Below are 20,923 nucleotides of genomic sequence, written 5' to 3' on the forward strand. Positions count from 1 at the left end.
GGTAGAAAGGTTGATTCATTTCCCACATAGAAAGACAGATGGGTCAACGGATCTTCTATCGATCACAGATCAATAGAAGGATCCAGATCATAGATATATGAATAGATGAGACAGGTGAAGTTATATTTCACCTGTAAAAGTCACAAGGTGTGATGTGGACCACATTTCACACCCCCAACAGAACGTGTTCAGGTGTGAAGACCAGAATAGAAGCTAAGTTGCAGTTGCCAATGGAAACAGGAACGCCCTGACAGACTTTAGGAGCTGAATCGACAAGAGTCAACCAGACTGCCTCTACTCAACAACATCACTGACCACTGGTCTAGGTCAGAGGAAAGGCCTGACAGGTGTTTAAGAATTAAATCACCCCTTTAGAGGATCATTTATTCATCCGGGGCGGAGAAGCCTCCTTGTGTTCTGCTCCTGCAGGAGGTGGTACTGCTGTGTTCTCCTGCTTACAGAACGACTCCGCCCGGTTTCAGCTGGCTAATGAGGACCGTTGGAGGGAGTCAGTTTGGTGATGGAACGTTTCCAAACATTTCTGATATGAACAGGGTCTCATTATTGAACAAGTTTAGAACACACTGAACTAAACGGTGAACCTTTGAAAGGGTTTCCTCCCCCTCAGAGAACCCAAGTGACTGAGTGGGGGGGGGCCAGTGGGGGTCTCAGGGCAGGGCCTGAGATCTTCCCCTCCCTCACCACCCACCAGCTTTGACCTCCCAGCGACCTTGTCCACTGCTTCCACGTGGATAAGCACCCAGGCACCCTGCTCTGTCAGCACATCTGGAGATGCTCAACTACGGGAGACCTTGGTGTGTGTGAGCAGAGCCCACACACATTCACATGTGTGTGTGTGTGTGTGTCTGTGTTTGCGTGTGTTTGTATCTTCATCGTGTGTGTGTGTGTGTGTGTGTGTGTGTGTGTGTGTGTGTGTGTGCGTATGTGTGCGTTTGTCCGTGTGTGAGTGTGTGTGGCGACAAGTCTCTCAACACACAGGTTTATCCATGGCCAGTAATGTGATGTGACTGGTGAGAAGTGAAAAACACAGAGAGAGAGAGTACATACAGAGACAGAGAGTACAGAGAGTACAGAGAGAGAGAGAGAGAGAGAGAGAGACAGAGACAGAGACAGAGACAGAGACAGAGAAATACAGAGAAAGACAGGGACAGAGACAGAGACAGAGAGAGACAGAGAGAGACAGTGACAGAGACAGAGATAGAGACAGAGCGAGAGAGAGAGAGAGAACAGGCAGACAGAGAGAGAGAGATGCAGGGGAGGAGAGAGAGCCTTAACCTATGATGGAGAGCAGCCTCCTCAGTGGAGGAGTAGATCACCTGGGGCCTTGCTACCCTTTAATCTGGGTCATGAATTAAACTAATTGGCTGGGCTAACAAAGCCTGCACCACAACCCTGTTGTAGAACTCCCTTCTGTGGTTCTCGTCACAGGTCTTATGAAGTGAACGAGGCAGCAGAGCAGCATACAAAGTGCAGCAGTAGCAGCGCAGTGAAACAGTGCAGTGAAGCAGTGCAGCCCTCCACACTGCACCTTTACATAAAAACACATCATCAAATAAAGCCTTCATTTTTTATTTTGCCTAAATGGTTTTGAATCTAACAGGATTAGATATTGGCACAGAGTGTCATATCACCAGCCTCAGTCAACACAGTATCTATTAAAACCCATGTTGGTCCCACCCCATTAGCTCCCAGTCCAGGCAGGCCATGTTCTCCTCATTCAGTAATAGCCCCAGTGATCAGCTTAGCGCCACAAAGCTCCTCATGTAATCCCACCAACGTTAGCTGGACGGCTCGCGGTCAGACGATCTCTGGGGTCAGGTTAAAACAGAGGGATAACAGACTGACTCCCAGCATAAGGCTCATAATCACTGCCGCTCACTCTCTATTCACAGCAGACGCTCTCAAAGTCTGGATTATCAGATAATGCGTGATTGGCAATTATTTAAGACATAAACGAGTATGGCAGTCCCAATCCTCTACTGAACCATTGAGGCTTTTGGAGCCAGGAGATTGTAGCTAGTGCGAGAAAGTGTACTGAGGCGCACCCTGCCCAACAAACACAAGGAAACGCCACCGAACACAGAGACAGGCCGGGATTGGCCAATGGGCAGACCACTGGGGGCTGGGGCTGATGGGTGCCTTCCTAGTGGGCGTGTCGAATCAGCAATGGCCAACTTCGCTGGGGGAACTGGGAACTGGGGGCCATATCTAACTGGGGGCCATATCTAACTGGGGGCCACATTGAACTGGGGGCCACATCGAACTGGGGGCCACATCGAACTAGGGGCCACATCGAACTGGGGGCAATATATCTAACTGGGGTCCATATTGAGCTGGGGGCCACATCAAACTGGGGGCCTTATTGAACTGGGGGCCATTACAGATATGACTCCCATCAGGAAGCCACTACACTCAACAGATGAGAATACTTCACCATTACAGAGGTTCTGGGGAAGACAGAAGACGTCCTAAATGAACAGAGAAGGGAAAGTAAATTGTGTGGAAGCTGAAGACAAACTGGAGTTGGGAACAACAAGCTCAGTTCAAATCTCTCATAAACAAACTGGTCCACACGGCAGTAAATGGGATTGTTGTGGGAGCCTGTCTGTCACTTTATGTCTGTCTCTGTACTATTATTGTACATATTTTTATGTGGCAGCCTTTATGTCCGAGACTAATTTCCCTTGGGACAAATACGGAAGTCTTGAGTCTTGGAACTCGAACGCTACGATGCAGTTCTGATGCATTCTTTCTGCGTTCGTAGAATGTGCATACTTGTATTGTATTGTATTTCTCATGTTTTGATGAATACAATTAGAAAAATGACCAGACAGGAATCCTGCTGTGTTGCCACTGATGGAGAAGTGAGGGGCTTGTGTAAACAGGCCTCTCTCAGGTGGTTCTGAATCATTCACTGCAGGGTCTTCACATACAGCCCACTGGTCCCTGGAGTCCGCTGAAGCTGTACACCACTGATGCGTGGTGCTGTCTGTGCTTCCATGCTTCCCTTTGACAGCTAAATGCAGCTCAAGCTGAGCGCTGCACCGTCACACAGAGCAGGAGAACGGGAGCCAGTGGGGGAGGAGATGCCTTCTGAGCAAACAATATACGTCTTTAGGATGATGCTGGTCTGGGTAATTAGACATCATAACAGCCTCTCCTGGCATCTCTAAAACCGCTAAAGATCCACTGTGTTGTTCCGGCTCTTGTGAAGAGCGTTTGGCGTGAGAGCACCTCGCCAGGAGCAGAAACACAGCAGGAGCACATCATCACTGGCTCCACAAAGCGCACTCTTCCCTTATTATATTGGTAACGGAGGATTTAGTGAAGTCAGGAGAGACTCATTACATTTCAGCAATTCAACTCAGGAAGTGTTTCACAGTTCTAGAGATCACCCAAGGAAGGTGGAGGGGCCACGTGAGAGAGTGGAGGCACGGGTGTAGTCAAGTCAAACAGGTGCACCTGCTCCTGTCACATCCAAGGAATATGCAAACAGTGCAAACCCAAAAACTCTGCAGGCAAACTCGTTTAATTCATTTGTGTGCCTCCCAAAGTCTCTAGGTGACGGAATGAGGCCTTGAAGAAACTTCAAAGCCGGGTATTTACACGTCTTGTGGAGAACAAAACACAAAGGAAGGCAGAGGAGGATTTCCTGCTTTCTGGAAGGCAGTCTGAACGGTAATTATAAATAGACCCTCACAGAGTTGAGGATTATAGAAAGAAAGGGAAGCTTCTGGAAGCGGCAGCCATGTTGACCACTGAGGCTGCGTGGATTCTGCCTTGTCTTATGTGTGAGGCGAGGTTAACAAAGCCTCTGCATGGCGATCTTCTGCTGGGAAGAATACACGTGAGTAATACACGTAAGAGTACAAAGAAATGACCAAAGCAGTGCAATTGGAAAAGTAAATAGCTGTGTTTTTATTCCCTAAGATCAGTAGAATAGATAGAATAGACTCTTCCTAAAACACACATCCCTACTGCCCAGTGGTCCATGTCTGTGTTTTGGGTGCACATTTGAGCCTCCACTTGTGAAATGAATTCTGAACAATATGGGCATAGAAAATCCTAGAAGTTATTTTAGCAAAAGCCCAGAGTATCAAGCATTCAAACATTTCAGTAAACGTTCAGAAACAATCAGAAAACCAAACCTCCCACTCTTGGCCCCCCACCGCAGTCTCAATTTCCCTCCTAGCTCCATGTCTCTCTACTATGATCAAGGTTTCTTTTAGAATTCTTGAAAAAAAAAAAAAAAGGTTTGCCAGGCCGATGTGAAGAGGCCAAGACAGAAGAGTTTACAAAGAGTTTAAAATAGTTTATAGGCAAAGTTCCCAGCTGCTCCAAGCTGTCTGGATGACACAAAATAATAAATTATACCAATAATAATGTTTCACTTTATTAATAAAGTGCTGTATATTCAGGCAAGCTCAAAGTGCTGTTCAGGGCTAAAACTGAACATTCAAGCAAGACCAACAATATAATGTATACAATATAACGCTAACTGAAAGGTAGCTAACGTCAACTAAATGCCTTTATCAAAAGGTCTGGTTCTGAAGTGGGCCGGTCTCACTGGTATCAATGGGCAGAAAGGCAAGGGGGGACGTGATCCTGGCAGCACTGAGAATACCAGGGTGTTATTTCTGGTGACTTATAATTATATTTTATTGTAATTATTACGTTTTATCATTTATTACATTACCTACCAAACTGACCGAGACAGCAGCTGGAATCAACAATTGTAATGGCTTCACTTTAGTTTGAGAACCGCCAAGACACAGAACTGACCCCAAACAAACAGAAAGATCTTTGGAAAACATGAATAATGTGCCAACGCTCCACGGCCCAGGTGATCATCATCAAAATCACTTTTATATCACTATACTAAGCCACTACTATATCATAATCATAATGTACTGTTATCATACACGTAATTACATATATACATCATTCTATATTTCTATCTCTGCCTCTGTAGGCCTATGGTTCTATGGGGGTCAGGGTTGGTCCAGTGGGAGCCAGTGTTAGTGTAGCTAGTGTAACGTATCGGACTGTGTTGCCCTCTCATGCAGAGGAGCCTGAATCCCCTTCATGGATGAGCGGAGCTGTGCCACAGGGCAGGGGCTCGGCTGACAGCACATCCAAGGGGAACATCAATACACACACAATTAGCCCAGCCTCCAAACAAACACATTAGGATTATCTTAAGACAGTTCCTCTGAAAATGGAGCTCCTAATTAAGGCGTGTATGTTCGTGGAACGCGTCGGCATTAGATCAGACTCTTTCAATGGATCTGTTCCCGATGTAAGGAAGTGAAGGGATATATTATTATATATATAAATATATATACATGTCCTCACAAGATGTTGGATACGGTGACATGAATGATTCTCGTGTATATTTTATGCACGACTGAAGAGCATCAAAGTAAGGATTGATGGTGAATCTGTAACATATCATCGTTAAGTTCTAACTTAGTGGGTTACAACAAAATACCGCTAGGCTTCTGTTGACATTCTGTTGAAACATTTAAGCCTTCAAACGGCGAGCCTGTGGTCAACTGTTTATTCTGTTTAATATTTAATCAGTGTGAAGTACACAGGTTAAAACATAAATACATTTTTAAAAGCAGTCAATGAAATCAGCGTTGCAGTTCTGCTGACAAGTTGACCCAAATAACGATGTGGGTCATACATCACTAATGTGTTCTGTAAAGCGATACCTTCAAGACCGGCTAAAGACAATAGATCACGCTCAGGAATAAGAAGACCAATATCCCAGATAATATAAAATACCAGGTCACGATACTAACATTATATAACATGTAATATGTGGCACATGTTCCTTCTGTAAACTATGTGGTGCAGTGTAATGGCATGTGTCGCCCGAAGCTTCTGGAAGCTTCTGATACGCTGGGAGAGAGCAGCGATGATGACGCAGAAGGCAGATCAGTTTTATTCTTTTTGAATGACAACTGGCAGGCTTAAGGTTTCAACCAATAACATCTAACCCCCCCCCCCCCCCCACATAACATCTGAACCCCCCCCCATACAGCACAGCTGGGTGCTTCGTCACCAATCAATGTCCCGAAATGACCAAATACCAATTGCCTTCTTCTACACAATACAAGACTGTATTCAGCAGACTTGTTTGTCCCAAGTGACTTAAGTGCATTCAAGCATGAACCAAAACAGCTCACTAATCACCAGTTTAATTTGGAAAGACGTCGCACTACAGAAGACCCACTCTGGATCTCCATCTCACATCTAAGTCTCCATTGTACCGGGAGTTCTTGACCAGAAGGTCAGCCTTTAATTACTGCCCTGGAAAGATCTCAGTACCACAACAAAGGCTTGAGACGCTCACACTCCCAGTCTCACTGAGAAACACAGCCCAGACCCACCGGGCGGAACTCTCTCTCTCTCTCTCTGGCACATTTAACATCATAACTGCTGAAAGCTAAACACGTCATCCATCTTCATTAGTGTGTGTTGTTATTTGGAGAAAAGCTTTCTTTGGTTAGTTCACACACTGGCTGACAGCACCTTGTTCAGGGCTGACATCATTCATCTCCATCTGGAGGTAGAGTGGGAGGCCTTCAAGAGGGGGTGGGATGGGGGGGGGCAGGCAGTGCATTTGTCAGAACTGGATTTTCCTCAAGGCTGTGAGAAAACCCGTTCAAACCATCGTGGGTCGCAGCCCGCTGCGACGCTTCACCAAACAACCGCTCTGAGGCGGCTTCACAAGGTAAAGATGGATTATCCTCCTTGATCACAACTCCTGTGTTCTTTTCACCCAAAATAATAAGACTTTAAAAACATGAAAAACATGTCTAAAAACATGATCTAAAGGTTGTGTGTCCAAATTACCAGGCAGACCGCCATGTTTGAGCCAGGCAATGCCAGGTTGGACTTCCATCCCAGGAGGTCTGTGTTCCAGCCTGTGATCGGACTGCTCTGCAGGTCTGAGTTCTAGCCTGGGATCCCATGGACTGCTCTGCAGGTCTGTGTTGTAGCCTGGGATCCCATGGACTGCTCTGCAGGTCTGTGTTCTAGCCTGGGATCCCATGGACTGCTCTGCAGGTCTGAGTTCCATTGAAGAGCCGGCAGCGGAGCTAGGCTCTAATTATCACCATGACGCTGATAATCACACAGGGTGAAGCCGGAGGGGTATGGCTCACTTTGTTCAACTGTTAATAACGCAATACATTTGACAAATGGTTACCTTTCCAAAGAAAAGCCTACCTTTATACAAGGGCTTCACATTGTACTGGAACATGGAGCACTGGGAGAGCCCAACTATACTAACAATTAAAGGGTTCTTTACATAGATAGTCACGTACATCTACTACACATGCAGTACATTAATCTAAAAAATGACACATGCAGTATATGGACCTAAAGTACACATGCAGTAGTTATACCTGAAGTACACATGCAGTAGTTATACCTAAAGTGCAAATGCAGTAGTTATATCTATAGTACACATGCAGTACATGATCCTAAAGTCCACATACAGTAGTTATACCTGAGTTGATTATCCTCCTTGATCACACTGAAAAACACCTGAAGTGGTTATACTGTAAGTACATCCTGAGTTATTATGCTCACATTGAAGCAATTGGTCTGCAAGTTCCACTCTTGGCATCCGACTCGGTGTATGCCTGTTCTCTAGTTGTTCTTCATGGGGCTCTCTCATTTACTCTCTCCTGCTATGTAACTTGGTATCAGGATTATTTCCACAGTAGTATCAGAGATCACCACTGCCTGTCATGGACTCCAATGCTAATTGGAAAGATTAAGGTTTGGTTGCCAAGGGCCAGGCAGGATTAACTTCTCCCAAATATGGAGAAGCTCAGAGATATGATGGACCCCCCCCCCCCCCACACACACACACACACACACACACACACAAACACACACACACACACACCCCACACAGCCCCACCTGGCGTTCACCATTGTTCAGGAGGTTGTGACAAAGATGCCTAATACGAAAAGTTATGCTGATGATGTTTTCTTGTTTAGACAAGATTTCTCATGACCGTGGCTATTTTTAACTTCCCCCGTAGGCACTACATGACCTGGTTGTAAAATGTCAACATCCAACAGCCTCAAATAGAGAATTAAAGAGCAACCTTATTCAGAATATGTTTTCTTATAACCATCATCCCCAATAAGACCAATAAAGTAGTTCTGCCTATACAACAAAAGAGTTCCAGAGTCCCAGCAGGGTCCAAAAATGAAGTATCAAGTACATACTAAACAGACATTTTTTGTTCCTCTCATTCAACCATGTAAAAACAGAACAACACCTTCCTTGTACTTCATAGCCAGTGTCATTACCTGTGGTAACAACAGTTGTCAGGAATGAACACGGACTGAATATGGGAACGCTTAGAGGAGCTCCGCTGGGGAGTTTCCAACCGTGAGCTATCCTTATCTCCATCAAGCAAGGTCACCACAGGCAGAGTGAAGACCTGGAATCATCCGTTAGTGTAAATGAAAAGACTGCTCCCCAGGAGGTGGACTCCAGGATCCAGCCTCTATGGCTGAGTGGCATCAGAACCAGTACAGAGGCCGTATTGTAGACTGCGCATGATGACTTCCCACGATGACATGGAAACACCGCTAAGCTGGCCCTGATTCACACTGGCTAGTTCAGCACAGTGGTTTTAAACCATTAGCCCTGACAAGTGGACGACCAAGGGCCACTAATCTCCAGCCCAATAAAAGAAACATAGTGTGAACACTTTTATAGTCCTGGAATAAAACCTCTCTTAGCTAAGTAATGAGTTAGCCCTGGCTATCGCCTGACAGCCCCCTTGTGCATTCTGTTCCTCATGTGTTTTCACTATCACTCTTACGGTTGTAAGGGCTGTGAAAGCCCTTAGCTATCTAGCTAATGGAGTGATTAACATTGATGGCATTGCTTTGCAATCAAACTGTGGCTTGGACCACTAAGCACCCGTATTGAATGTGCAGATTGAAACTGCACAGAGCCACTGCTGAGCGACATGGTGAGGCTTCAAACTGTACCATCTCAACACAGAGCCACTGCTGTGCTACATGGTGAGGGTGCGGACTGTACCATCTCAACACAGCGCCACTGCTGAGCTACATGGTGAGGGTGCGGACTGTACCATCTCAACACAGAGCCACTGCTGAGCTACATGGTGAGGGTGCGGACTGTACCATCTCAACACAGAGCCACTGCTGAGCTACATGGTGAGGGTGCGGACTGTACCATCTCAACACAGAGCCACTGCTGAGCTACATGGTGAGGGTGCGGACTGTACCATCTCAACACATATCTGTTTTCTTTTCAAGTCCTTTTACAAATGCATGCTTCTGGGTTCAGCGGAGTGGAGACCACATACCTCCGTGTCTGTGGCCAAGGTGATAACACTCACACCGTGGGGGAAAAGTGTTGAATAAATGAGGCCAGGTTTGTCACATTGGTATTTGGCTTGCATGGTTATGAAAAGGCCATAGTGATAGTGTATGTATGTATCATACAATATTTACACTACATTTACTGTTCACTGGGGGAATTTATCAGTCAACTGAATGGCAAAAATGAGCTTGAAGAACTTTGCAACTATAATATCTAAGAGAACAAAGGTAAGATAACAAAAATGAATGGTTTACTCTCACGGGAAGACATTGTTTATATGTATGTAATATACTGCAGACAGAAGTTTGTGACCTCTTCAGTTTACTTCAATTACGCTTTATGTTACTGGTCATGAATTAGGTCTTTACTTTCTCTGGGCTCATGTAACATTCATACAGTATCTCCACACCAGCAGGACTGGGACCAGCAGAGCCTCATTGTGTCTCCAGATCCACACAGCCATATTAATAGACTTAATGTCTAGGGGTATTGGAGATATTGAAAGGTTTGTTCATTTTGAACGATTTCTGTCCAGTCACATGCCGGGCCAGACAGCGAGCCATAACCAGCTGCCTAATACTCTTATCATACTAAATACTTGCAATCCTCACAGACAACTAGATGTTTGCCTTTTCAGTTATTTCTATATCTTTAAACCTGATACATGCTACTACGTACAATTTAGTTTTACTACGTTTGTAATCAACCTGGAAAACAAAAAAAACATTTCTTCAAATATCTTCATATTTCTGCTTAGAGGTTTTGAGACTGATTAGAAATATGCAATTGATATAAACATTTATAAAACACAGCCCAACCAAAGAATCTGCATGTAATATAATCATAACATGGTCATCTAATTATGGTGGTATGTATTAGTGTGTAACAGAATTAAATGACCAACGTTGTAATACTGGTGGCTCCTGTCTGACGTGCGGGCCGGCCATATGGCAGCAGGAGACCACATCCTCATCAATTAGCAGACAAGCAGGTGGAAGCCATGTGATGGGAAAAACAGCCCAATGAGCACACCACATGATATGTACGTTATGAACACACCACATGATACGTACATTACGAATATAGTTAACCCGTGTTCTAAACTAACACACACATAACCAGCTATTCTTCAGGTCAAGGCCTGAGCCGGAGGCCGGATGTCCCAACATGGAGAGATGCTAGAGACTCAGACAATGCACCACACATTCGCAAACCCTGGAGCCAGTCTACTGATAACATAGTACCCATAACTCCCAAGATACTCCTTGGGAACCCCTCGCACCTGGTCAGAAGGAACAGTGAGCACTCATAAATTGTATCAGTGCCCAGAGGCTCAAGGTCAAGATGAGCACTCAGAGACACACACAAACATCTACCCTAAGCACACACACCTCGTTAGGAGGAAAAACGCAGCATAAGACCATACCACACAGATCATCTCACACTCTTCTGAAGCAGAACTTCCAAGGAGGCGAAGCTCCAGACGACCTCAGCGCTGATAGGGACTTAGAAATATTCGATCGTTCACGCTTTGCAAACCTGTATCACTGTTACCATTTTACTTAATAAATCCGAGGCCCTCGTGCTGACAGTTTACCTCTCCGTCTCATTTTCTCTGGTCAAGTAGCTAGACAGACTGATTTTTCCCAACACATGTTAGGAGGGGGTAGGGCTGAGTGGGATGGGTAAAGGGCTCTTTATGGTCCAACGTTCATGCAATGCAAGGACCATGCAGACGCTTCAACGTAGTCGTGAACGTTTATGGTCCTGCGTCGGGTTTTAGTGAGTGGACCAATCACAGCCCTTGCGGCTGCGTCGTCTCGACGGTGTCACAAACTCCTCCCAGCCTTCTCTCCACTCAGCTCCACACACCTGCCGGCAATCACCAATCAGCTCCCTCTATTTCAACCCCGGTTCTCCAGACAATAGTCGCCAGATCGTAACAAAGACAAAACGGACAGTTTGTATCGTCTTGTGGTCCCGCTGTGCAATCCTTTGTTCTAAAGAACTATCCTAACCCTGTCCTACCATCCTAACCTGTGTTTCCTTGTCCCCAGTTCCATGCTCCTCAGCCCCTCCGTCAAGACTCCACTGGACCCGTACCAGATTCCCAGCATTCTCCAGCCCCCCCGGATTCTCAATAAACACCTCTGTTCCTTTAAACCTGCCTGGTCTACCCGGTGTCATGCTTTGGGGTCCGCTACCTTCCCCCGTGATCGTAACAGACGGAAGGTTCCAATTTTTGGGAGGCGCACGTCAGGCCCTTGCGGTGGACGCAAGGAGGGTCCGCAAGGACGTAAGGGGTCCATAACCCCCTGAACGTGGGACCATAAAGAGCCCTTTAGTTTGAACTGGAGAGTAGGGGATGGGTTAGTTTGAACTGGGTTAGTTACACCTGGCGCTGCTTCAGGCGGCAGCCTGTAGCCGCAGCTCCCGTCGTGTTTTTTTTACTTTGTTTATTTGTTGGTTTCAGTCTTTTCGTTTGTTTTTTGAATTAACAGTCACAGTCCGTGCATAAACGTTGAGACAATGGCTGGACTAAGTTTTGTTACTTTTATCCACGTTCTTCTGTTACTTTTTTTACTTTTTGTAACAAAGAACCTTGCTGATAGTAGTGGGGGCATTGTTTACACGCGTGAACAGCTGATTGCGCTGTGTAAGCCTGTGCTGCTGTCCGGAGACAGACCTGCGGTCCCGCAAGAGTTGCTGAGGAGACGCCGGGGTTGCAGGGCTGGAACCAAACAGAGGAAGAAAAGGAGAAGACACAAGCCGGCGGTCCCAGCGATTATAATGGGAAACGTGAGGTCTTTGGGGAATAAGATGGACAAACTTTCAGCGCTGGTGAAGACCCAGAGGGAATACCCTGGTTGTAGCTTATTTTGCTTCAGTGAAACTTGGCTGCACTCGCACATTCCGGACAGCAGCTTGGTACGTGGAGACAGAGACTGTTCCAAAAGTCGGAAGAAGAAGGGTGGCGGACTTGCACTTTATGTGAGTGAGAGGTGGTGCAATCCTGGACATGTCAGTGTGAAGGAACGTCTCTGTACCCCGGACATTGAACTGCTGGCTGTGGGAATGCACCCGTATTATTCTCAGAGGGAGTTCACGTCCACCATTGTTATCGCTGTCTACATCCTCCCATCAGCTGATGCAGCGGTGGCCTGTGACGTCATCAGCTCCGCCGCCGCTAAACTGCAGAATGAACATCCGGACGCGTTCATGGTCATTACAGGTGATTTGGACGTATATGACGCCACAGCCCTTCCCCCCCTTGGCAGGTCAGACCACAACCTGGTCATGATGACTCCCAAGTATGTCCCTCTTGTGAGAAGGCAGCCTGTGCACACCAGGACAGTGAGGAGGTGGACACAGGAGACCGCTGAGGCACTGCAGGACTGCTTCCAGTCGACAGTAGTGGTGGAGTAGTTCATGATTCGTTTGAATGAATCAGTTTGCGTCGGTCAGTTCGCCAAGAAGAGTCGTTTGTTCATTCGCATTTCCGCTAGTTGTTGTCCGGCTGGCTCTTGTGACTTCTCAGTCCTCGAGTCTTCACCTCTAAACACAGTCAGTGAACGAACGGCGACTCGCGACTCAGCGACTAGTGGGTGGAGCTGGGAGTCGAGTCTCGGAGAACGAACGAGACGGACGATGGAGAGCGGCGAATCAGGTCGGTTCGTTCGTTTTAAAGAGTCGTTTGTTCGAACTGATTTGTTCGCGAACGAGCCACCACTAGTCGACAGACTGGGATGTACTCTGTGAGCCACAAGGGGCAGGACATCGATAACATGACCGACTGCATTACGGACTATATCAGATTCTGTGAGGACACCACCATGCCAGCCCGGACGGTTCACTGCTTCTCCAATGACAAGCCCTGGATTACCAGTGACCTGAAGGCACTCCTGAACAAGAAGAAGAAGGCTTTCAGGTCGGGAGGCAGAGAGGAGCAGAGGAGAGTGCAGCACGAACTCCGAGAGATGCTGAGGACGTGCAAGGACAACTACAGGAGAAAGCTGGAGGCCAAACTCCAACAGAACAGTGTGAGGGATGTGTGGACGGGCATGAAGCACATCACAGGGATGAAGGGGAAAGACAGGGAGACATCTGGGAGCCTGGATAGAGCTAACCAGTATAACCAGTTTTTCAACAGGTTTAGCTCACCTCCTGCTACTCCTCTAACCCCTCCAATGAGGGTGAGTACAGGGCACTGGTAGACAACTTTGTAGAGTGATCCGAACAGAATCACCTGAGTCTGAATGTCAACAAGACCAGAGAGATGGTGATCGACTGATCGAGGAAGAAGAGGATACCTTCACAGCCACTACGGGTCAGGGGGGAGGTGGTGGAGGAGGTGGAGGACTACAGATACTTGGGAGTGGTGATCGACAACAGACTGGACTGGAAATCAGCAGCAAGATGTTGGAGATCTTCTACCAGTCTGTTGTTTCCAGCACCATTTTCTTTGCTGCTGTGTGTTGGGGCAGCAGCATCAGAGCCAGCGACACCAACAGACTTGATCAAATGATCAAGAAGGTTGGCTCTGTACTTGGTCTCAGGCTGGAGTCTTTTGAGTCTGTGGTGGAGAGGAGAACGCTGAATAAACTGTTATCCATCATAGACAATGATCAGCACCCTCTCCATCACACAGTGGTCAGACAGCGGAGCACCTTCTCCCACAGGCTGCTCCAGCTCCGCTGTCGAAGGGACAGATACAGGAAATCTTTCCTGCCACATGCCATCACACTGTACAATAACAGCTAAAACTCTGGTCATAACAATAATAATAATAATACAGTCTCAAAGCATGTTTTATCTGTTCACTTGCACCTTATATATTAATATTTCTACTGTCTACTTTCTACTTTGCACTACAATTATATTATACTGCTTATTTATACATTTGTTATATTACATTTTATATTGCTGTTGTTTCTCTCTATTTGTATTGTTACTGTGTGTAATGCTGCTGCTACCCTGCAATTTCCCAGCTTGGGATCAATAAAGTAAATCTATCTATCTATCTAAACTAACCCTATCTAGGGGATAGGGTTAGTTTGAACTGGGGAGTAGTGGATGGGGTTAGTTTGAACTGGAGAGTATGGGTGGGGTTAGTTTGAACTGGAGAGTATGGGTGGGGTTAGTTTGAACTGGAGAGTATGGGTGGGTTTAGTTTGAACTGGAGAGTATGGGTGGGTTTAGTTTGAACTGGAGAGTATGGGTGGGGTTAGTTTGAACTGGGGAGTAGGGGTGGGTTTAGTTTGAACTGGGGAGTAGGGGATGGGTTAGTTTGAGGAGAGCATGGGATGTTCAGTCTTCACATCCCAACCCATGCTGATGCAGTGGCATATGTAGTTTCTGATTGGCTCAAATGAGAGCAGGATGACGTCATTTCTCATATCATTTTTTTTGGAGAGGAGAGCCAGAGGTTTGTTTCAGCCAATGGCTCCTTCATTACAGGTGGGCAGGTCCACGGGGATTCTCTGTGCACGCGGGGTCCTCAACTTAAACATGCATATGCATTAACCTTTGCCGATCCTCTCCTCCTCTGCTTCCAGATTTAATTCACCGCTAAATGTCCTATGGTTAAGATGTCTGATCTGAGCGCGGACAGATGTTCACATCGCAGACAGAGGCTCTGACGCTCTGATACTGTGTTCAGTTATTTCGCGGACGTGTGATCTTTAATGCATGTTCTTTTGGCGAAGGTGTCAAACGAGAGCGTGCATAATGAAGGATGAGCGCGCGTCAGCGCGAGTCTGCACGTGCGTGCGCGAGCCCCGATCCACAAAGTGTCGGCCTACTTTAAACACATGAAAGGGACTTTGAGAGAACATTAGTGAAGAAGAGAATCACATGAGATCTGACACGATGGTGCGCGCGCTGCGACAGTAGGCTACAACGCCGTCAACTCATGCAATGAGGCGCTCGTGCCAGGCGCCCCCCGCGGGGTCACCGGCCGGAGGCGGAGAGCCGCGTACAACATGAACAGGTAAAGCCGCTCGGTGTGTACGTACCAGCAGGGTGGGCAGTCCGGCCACCAGGGCGTACAGCAGGGCGGGCGGCACGGCGCTGCGCTCCTCCCCCCCCAGGTAAGGCTTGGTGAGCGCGCTGTCGTAGCAGAAGAAGCCCTGCACGTGCACGCTGAAGGTGTCCGTGTACTCGAAGTAGTAGGCGAGCATCACCGTCCCGGCCAGGATCACCAGCTGGAAGTAGAGCATGGTGCACAGCCGGAGGTCAGGAGCAGTCCGCTACGGTCCGCTACAGCGCGACGGAGACGGAGCGCCTGGCTCCGCTCCTCCTTCCTCCCCTCCCGCCTCGACTCTGCTCTCGTCCCTCGCCTCCTCGCCCTAGCCGCGCGACAGAAGGACGGTGGAGGCTCGCCAGTGACTGCTCGCGCTTTGCTCACTCGCGGTGCTGTGTCTCGGTACCTCGCGCATGACGCCCCGCAGCGGAGAACGATGTGGACACGCGCTCAACTCGCTGCGTCCCGCCCTCTCTGCTCCTCGCGCGGCAGAGCAATTAAGGGTGGCAGAGGCACGCGAGTGAGGGAGGAGAGACGGGGGGAGGAAACGGGGGCTATGTCATCAGCGTGTGTGTGTGTGTGTGTGTGTGTGTGTGTGTGTGTGTGTGTGTGTGTGTGTGTGTGTGTGTGTGTGTGTGTGTGTGTCAGTGCAGCAGGTGTTGAACTGAAATGGATGCGCAGCCACGTTTCATTCAAGCGTGAGGGGGGAAAAAACGTGAGCGAGGGAGACATGGGAGAGAGCGAATGATGACATGATGTAATGATGTCATGCATGCACACTCAAACACACACACACACACACACACACACACACACACAGTGTTTTAAAGTAACCCAATAATCATATGTATGCACGCAGAGCTTTTTTTCTTTAAGTGATTCAACTGTAGCTAAATTACGTCATCATTTCGATAGCTGTTGGCGCGTTGACCACTATGACATCATCGGATACAAGGCAACACATTTAGGTAAATAAAAACATACCATTGTATGTCAAATATATGGCCGACGTCATGACAGAGAGAGAGAGAGAGAGAGAGCGAGAGAGAGGGTAAGAAAGAGAGAGAGAGAGAGGAGTGATAGAGAGGGAGACGGAGAGAGAGAGAGACAGAGGGAGAGGGATAGAGCGGTCCATATGGGACTTGGTGACAGGGTGATGAATGGTGTCATTAGTGTGTCATGCTGTCACTGCTCTGGCCAGGAGCTGCTGTTGATTGGCTGGAGGTCCAGACTCCAAAGTATGGAACACATTTCATCAAAGACTAAATAGTGGACAGAAATGATATAACAGGCCACGTGCAGGACGCTAAATACTAGAGTCTGTGCATCACTCGTCTCACAATGGCAAACTGATCAAGTACGTCAAGGAAAACTATACAAGACCTCATCACCCACTGGAGCAAACGGGTTCACCACCCCTAGTTAGCCTGGCAATGTGTAAGGACGCACACACACGCACGCAAACACACACGCACGCAAACACACCCTCCAAAAGTCAACCAATTAGGAGGAGGCATGAGGATGTGCAGCCATGGTGTGTTTAGCGACTGTTAAACACACTCCAGCTCTCTCTGGGGACCTCCCCTCCTCCCTCTGTCCCTCCCCTCCTCCCTCTGTCCCTCCCCTCCTCCCTCCCCCTGTCTGTCCCTCCCCTCCTCCCTCTGTCCCTCCCCTCCTCCCTCTTTCCCTCCCCTCCTCCCTCTGTCCCTCCCCTCCTCCCTCTGTCCCTCCCCTCCTCCCTCCCCCCGTCTGTCCCTCCCCTCCTCCCTCTGTCCCTCCCCTCCTCCCTCTGTCCCTCCCCTCCTCCCTCTTTCCCTCCCCTACTCCATCTGTCCTCCCCTCCTCCCCCTGTCCCTCCCCTCCTCCGTTGGTCCCTCCCCTCCTCCCTCCCCCCATCTGTCCCTCCCCTCCTCCCTCTGTCCCTCCCCTCCTCCCTCTGTCCCTCCCCTCCTCCCTCTGTTCCTCCCCTCCTCCCCCTGTCCCTCCCCTCCTCCCTCCCCCCGTCTGTCCCTCCCCTCCTCCCTCTGTCCCTCCCCTCCTCCGTCTGTCCCTCCCCTCCTCCTCTCTCTCCACAGCCCTCTGCATTGCGCTGCAGGAGGCTCTGCTGCTGAGAGGAGGTGGACCCAGGGCCGATTAGCATTGTGTTCCTGCTGTGAGCCGCAGCCTAATGTTGAAGTAGGGCTCTAGGGGGCGCTGTGTTTGCTTTCCTCTGCCTCTTTATTCTTTGTATTAAGGTCCTCACACAGCTGTTGATGAGAGTGTGTACGGGGTGTTTGAGTCTGAGGTGAGGAGGGACTAAAGGCCAGACCCCCTGGATTAGTCCTCGTAATGTCAGACGTTAAGAACAACAAGTCATGTGTTGGTACTGACGAGTAAGGCCATGAATACCGTTGAAGATTGGGGAGCCGAAATGTTATCCTATTGGAGCAGAGTGCACTACGAAGCAGCTATTCCTGTACCCTGCAGTGAGCTCTGCTGCATGCAGGGGGAAACATTTAATGAATGAACCGTTTAGAGGCTGAGCCTTTCAGAACATGACCCCGATGACTGCGCTGTTATATTTATGTGGTCGTAGTTCAATTGGGCATCCAATTGCAGCATGCCATGTTGTTTGAAACACATGGTTTTTCAGTAAAGATTATTTAAAAAAGAATATATACTGTATACAGTAATGCTCTGGAAAAATTTATATTTTTCAAGGGACAAAAAATATATTGTCACCTGAAGAACCCTTGATTTTGTTCAAGGGACAAAAAAGTAAAGTCTCCATCAAATAGTAAGAATGGTCCATGATCTGCTGATCCCATCCCTCCAGCCCCTCTACTGAACCTCAGCATCATCACACAGTCACCATGCCAACCGTAGAGGCCACCACTGAAGAAACAAAATGGAGAGCAACACAAGACCCTCATGTGGGCTGATTCGATTGCTGCCACAGAAAATTGGATGATGAAAAAAAAAAAAAATTTGGAAGCCCTCCACCCTCTGTTCTCTACTGAGGGGGTCCTCTGCTCAACGACTTCCTGCTCGATGTCTGGCATAGAGGCAATATCAGAACGACAGGGGGAAGAGGAAGACTTTGAGAAACAACTCTAGACTAAGGATCACATTGATAGATTAGAACGTTTCAGATTGATGAGGAAAGAAATACAACAGAGGAGGGTGGACCCCACCTTGAGGTTCCATTGGTCCTTTTAGAAACTATGGTGACATGAATACAAACACGTATCCTCCGTGGGTCCTAGCGGAGCAATGTTAATCATACGATACGATGGCTGTATGACCACGGTGGGGGGGGGTGATGGAGAACAAAGAGCTGTGTGTTCTCCATCGATGCCCTCATAGACGATATCAGCAGTAGGGTTTTCTAGCGCACCTTACAGGCCACCGTAGTTTCTTTGATGTCGTTGGTAAGGGAGGGGGGAGGGGAGGTGAGGAGAGGTGAGGGGGGGGGGGGGGGGGGTTTCCTCATACTGCACCTTTAAGGTACTTTAATGACCACTGCAGCAGCTTTAAATGCATCCCTGAAGGAAACTCAGTTCTTCAGCTCAACTGTTACAGGTCTGCCACGTGGGGCATTGCTCAAGGGCAGGAGGAGGAGCCCAGGAGTCTAACCGGCAGCTCTCTGACAGTTAGACTCCCTCCTCGTCGGCAGCTCCTCCGCCGAGGTCCCCTGACCTGAGTTCAGCCCTGTCAGGTGTGACTGATGACCTGCTATCAGAACCCAGGATCATCAGTCTGATCCTAGTCTCCACTCAGGGACTATTTAGAGAGGTCTACGTCTGAGTGATCCGGTTCATTCTCCACTCAGGGACTATTGAGAGAGGTCTACGCCTGAGTGATCCGGATCCTCCTCCACTCAGGGTCCACTGAGCAGGAGTGTGATGGTCTTCCTCAGCAACATGTTTGGTAAGAGGGGCAGTTCGGAGCTAGTTCACAGTAATGTGTTCACCGTGGATCTCCAGCCAGTAAGCATCTATAAATAGCCCCACTCCACCCCCTCCTCAGCCGGGTGGAGGAAGTGCTTACATCGTGTTTTATTACATTGTTATGCCCACGGCCGAGTCCTGACCCAGATACACACACAGAACACATAGCTACACACACACACAGAACACATAGCTATACAAAGACACACACCGAGAACACATATCCACACACACACACACACACACACACACACACACACAGAACACATAGCTACACACACACACACACACACACACACACACAGAACACACAGCTACACACACACACACACACACACACACACACACACACACACACACACAGAACACATAGCTACACACAGCTACAACCCATAGCTACACACACAGCTACACACCGCTACAACACACAGCTAGAGCACATAGCTACACACGCACACACACACACACACACACACACACGCACACACACACACACACACACACACACACAGAACACAGAGCTACACACTGAGCCTGAAATAAGAGGAACAAAATAATACTATTCAGATGTAAATACAGAGGGGCTGACCACAGACTCAGCCCACTGAGACACAAACAAGAACAACAAGAACAACAATTAATTGTTAACATTATGTGGAAAAAACATTTCTGATTTCTGCATTTTTCTTACTTCCTTTCAAACCAAATGCAAATCAAGGATGAGGGTTAGTATGGGTGAGGGTAAGAGTTAGTACGGGTAAGGGTTACCTTTAGTACTGGTTAGGGTAAGAGTTAATATGAGTTAGGGTTAGAGTTAGTACTGGTTAAGGTTAGAGTTAGTATGGGTTAGGATTAGTACTGGTTAGGGTAATCGTTAGTATGGACTTGGTTTAGAGTGGCAGTGAATGGATGCGTGTGAATAAACAGCGCTGATTAGGAGGCAGCAAGCCAAGAAGACTTCAAAGCGCCATTATCTCTGGGCGGCTAATCTGGCGGTCGCACGTCATCAGAGATTCAGGCTCCATCGCTCTCCACCGACTCACTCGGTTGGGTGGAGGAGCGACTGTAGGACCCTCTCAACAAGAACAACAGCAGGCAGGGGGGAGGGAGGGGGAGGAGGGAGAGAGGGATGAGGGAGGGGTAGGAGGGGGTGGGAGGGGTAAGAGAGGGGAGAGAGAGAGGTGAGATAAGGTGAGGGAGGGGTGAGGGGTGAGGGAGGGGTGAGAGAGGGGGGATAGAGAGGGGAGAGAGGGGTGCGAGAGGGAGAGAGAGGGTGAGGGAAGGGTGAGAGACTGGCAGGATTTGAGTGGCGGGGATGTTGGAAGCAAGATTCAACAACATTCAGTAGCATTGTTGACAGCCCCTTTCTGACAGCCCCTGAGACTAGGGTTCTGATGAGAGGGTGAGACTAGGGTTCTGATGAGAGGGTGAGACTAGGGTTCTGATGAGAGGGTGAGACTAGGGTTCTGATGAGAGGGTGAGACTAGGGCTCTGGTGAGAGGGTGAGCTGCTTCTGCTGTCCATGCAGCCTCAAACAGAACTGCCCGGAAGGCAACTTGA

The 20,923-nt window shown here is 48.2% G+C and overlaps 1 protein-coding gene and 1 pseudogene across 2 annotated transcripts in view; one reads left to right on the top strand and one right to left on the bottom strand.

Moving 5' to 3' along the window:
- Window positions 1-15,630, bottom strand: part of plppr5b (phospholipid phosphatase related 5b) — a gene marked incomplete at both ends in the record, with an annotated part of 31,034 nt that extends 15,404 nt beyond the window's left edge. The window contains one exon of the mRNA XM_084474946.1: window positions 15,427-15,630. Coding sequence (XP_084331072.1) covers window positions 15,427-15,630 — 204 coding nt within the window. The remainder of the gene's footprint in view (window positions 1-15,426) is intronic.
- On the top strand, window positions 12,660-13,626 carry LOC311355813 (annotated as a pseudogene). The gene is made up of 2 exons: window positions 12,660-12,823; window positions 13,146-13,626. The product of its transcript is annotated as an uncharacterized misc_RNA (transcript).
- Window positions 15,631-20,923: the final 5,293 nt, after the last annotated feature.

This window comes from Micromesistius poutassou (genome assembly GCF_964030765.1).
Source record: "Micromesistius poutassou genome assembly, chromosome: 11".
In the NCBI taxonomy this organism is placed as follows: domain Eukaryota; kingdom Metazoa; phylum Chordata; class Actinopteri; order Gadiformes; family Gadidae; genus Micromesistius; species Micromesistius poutassou.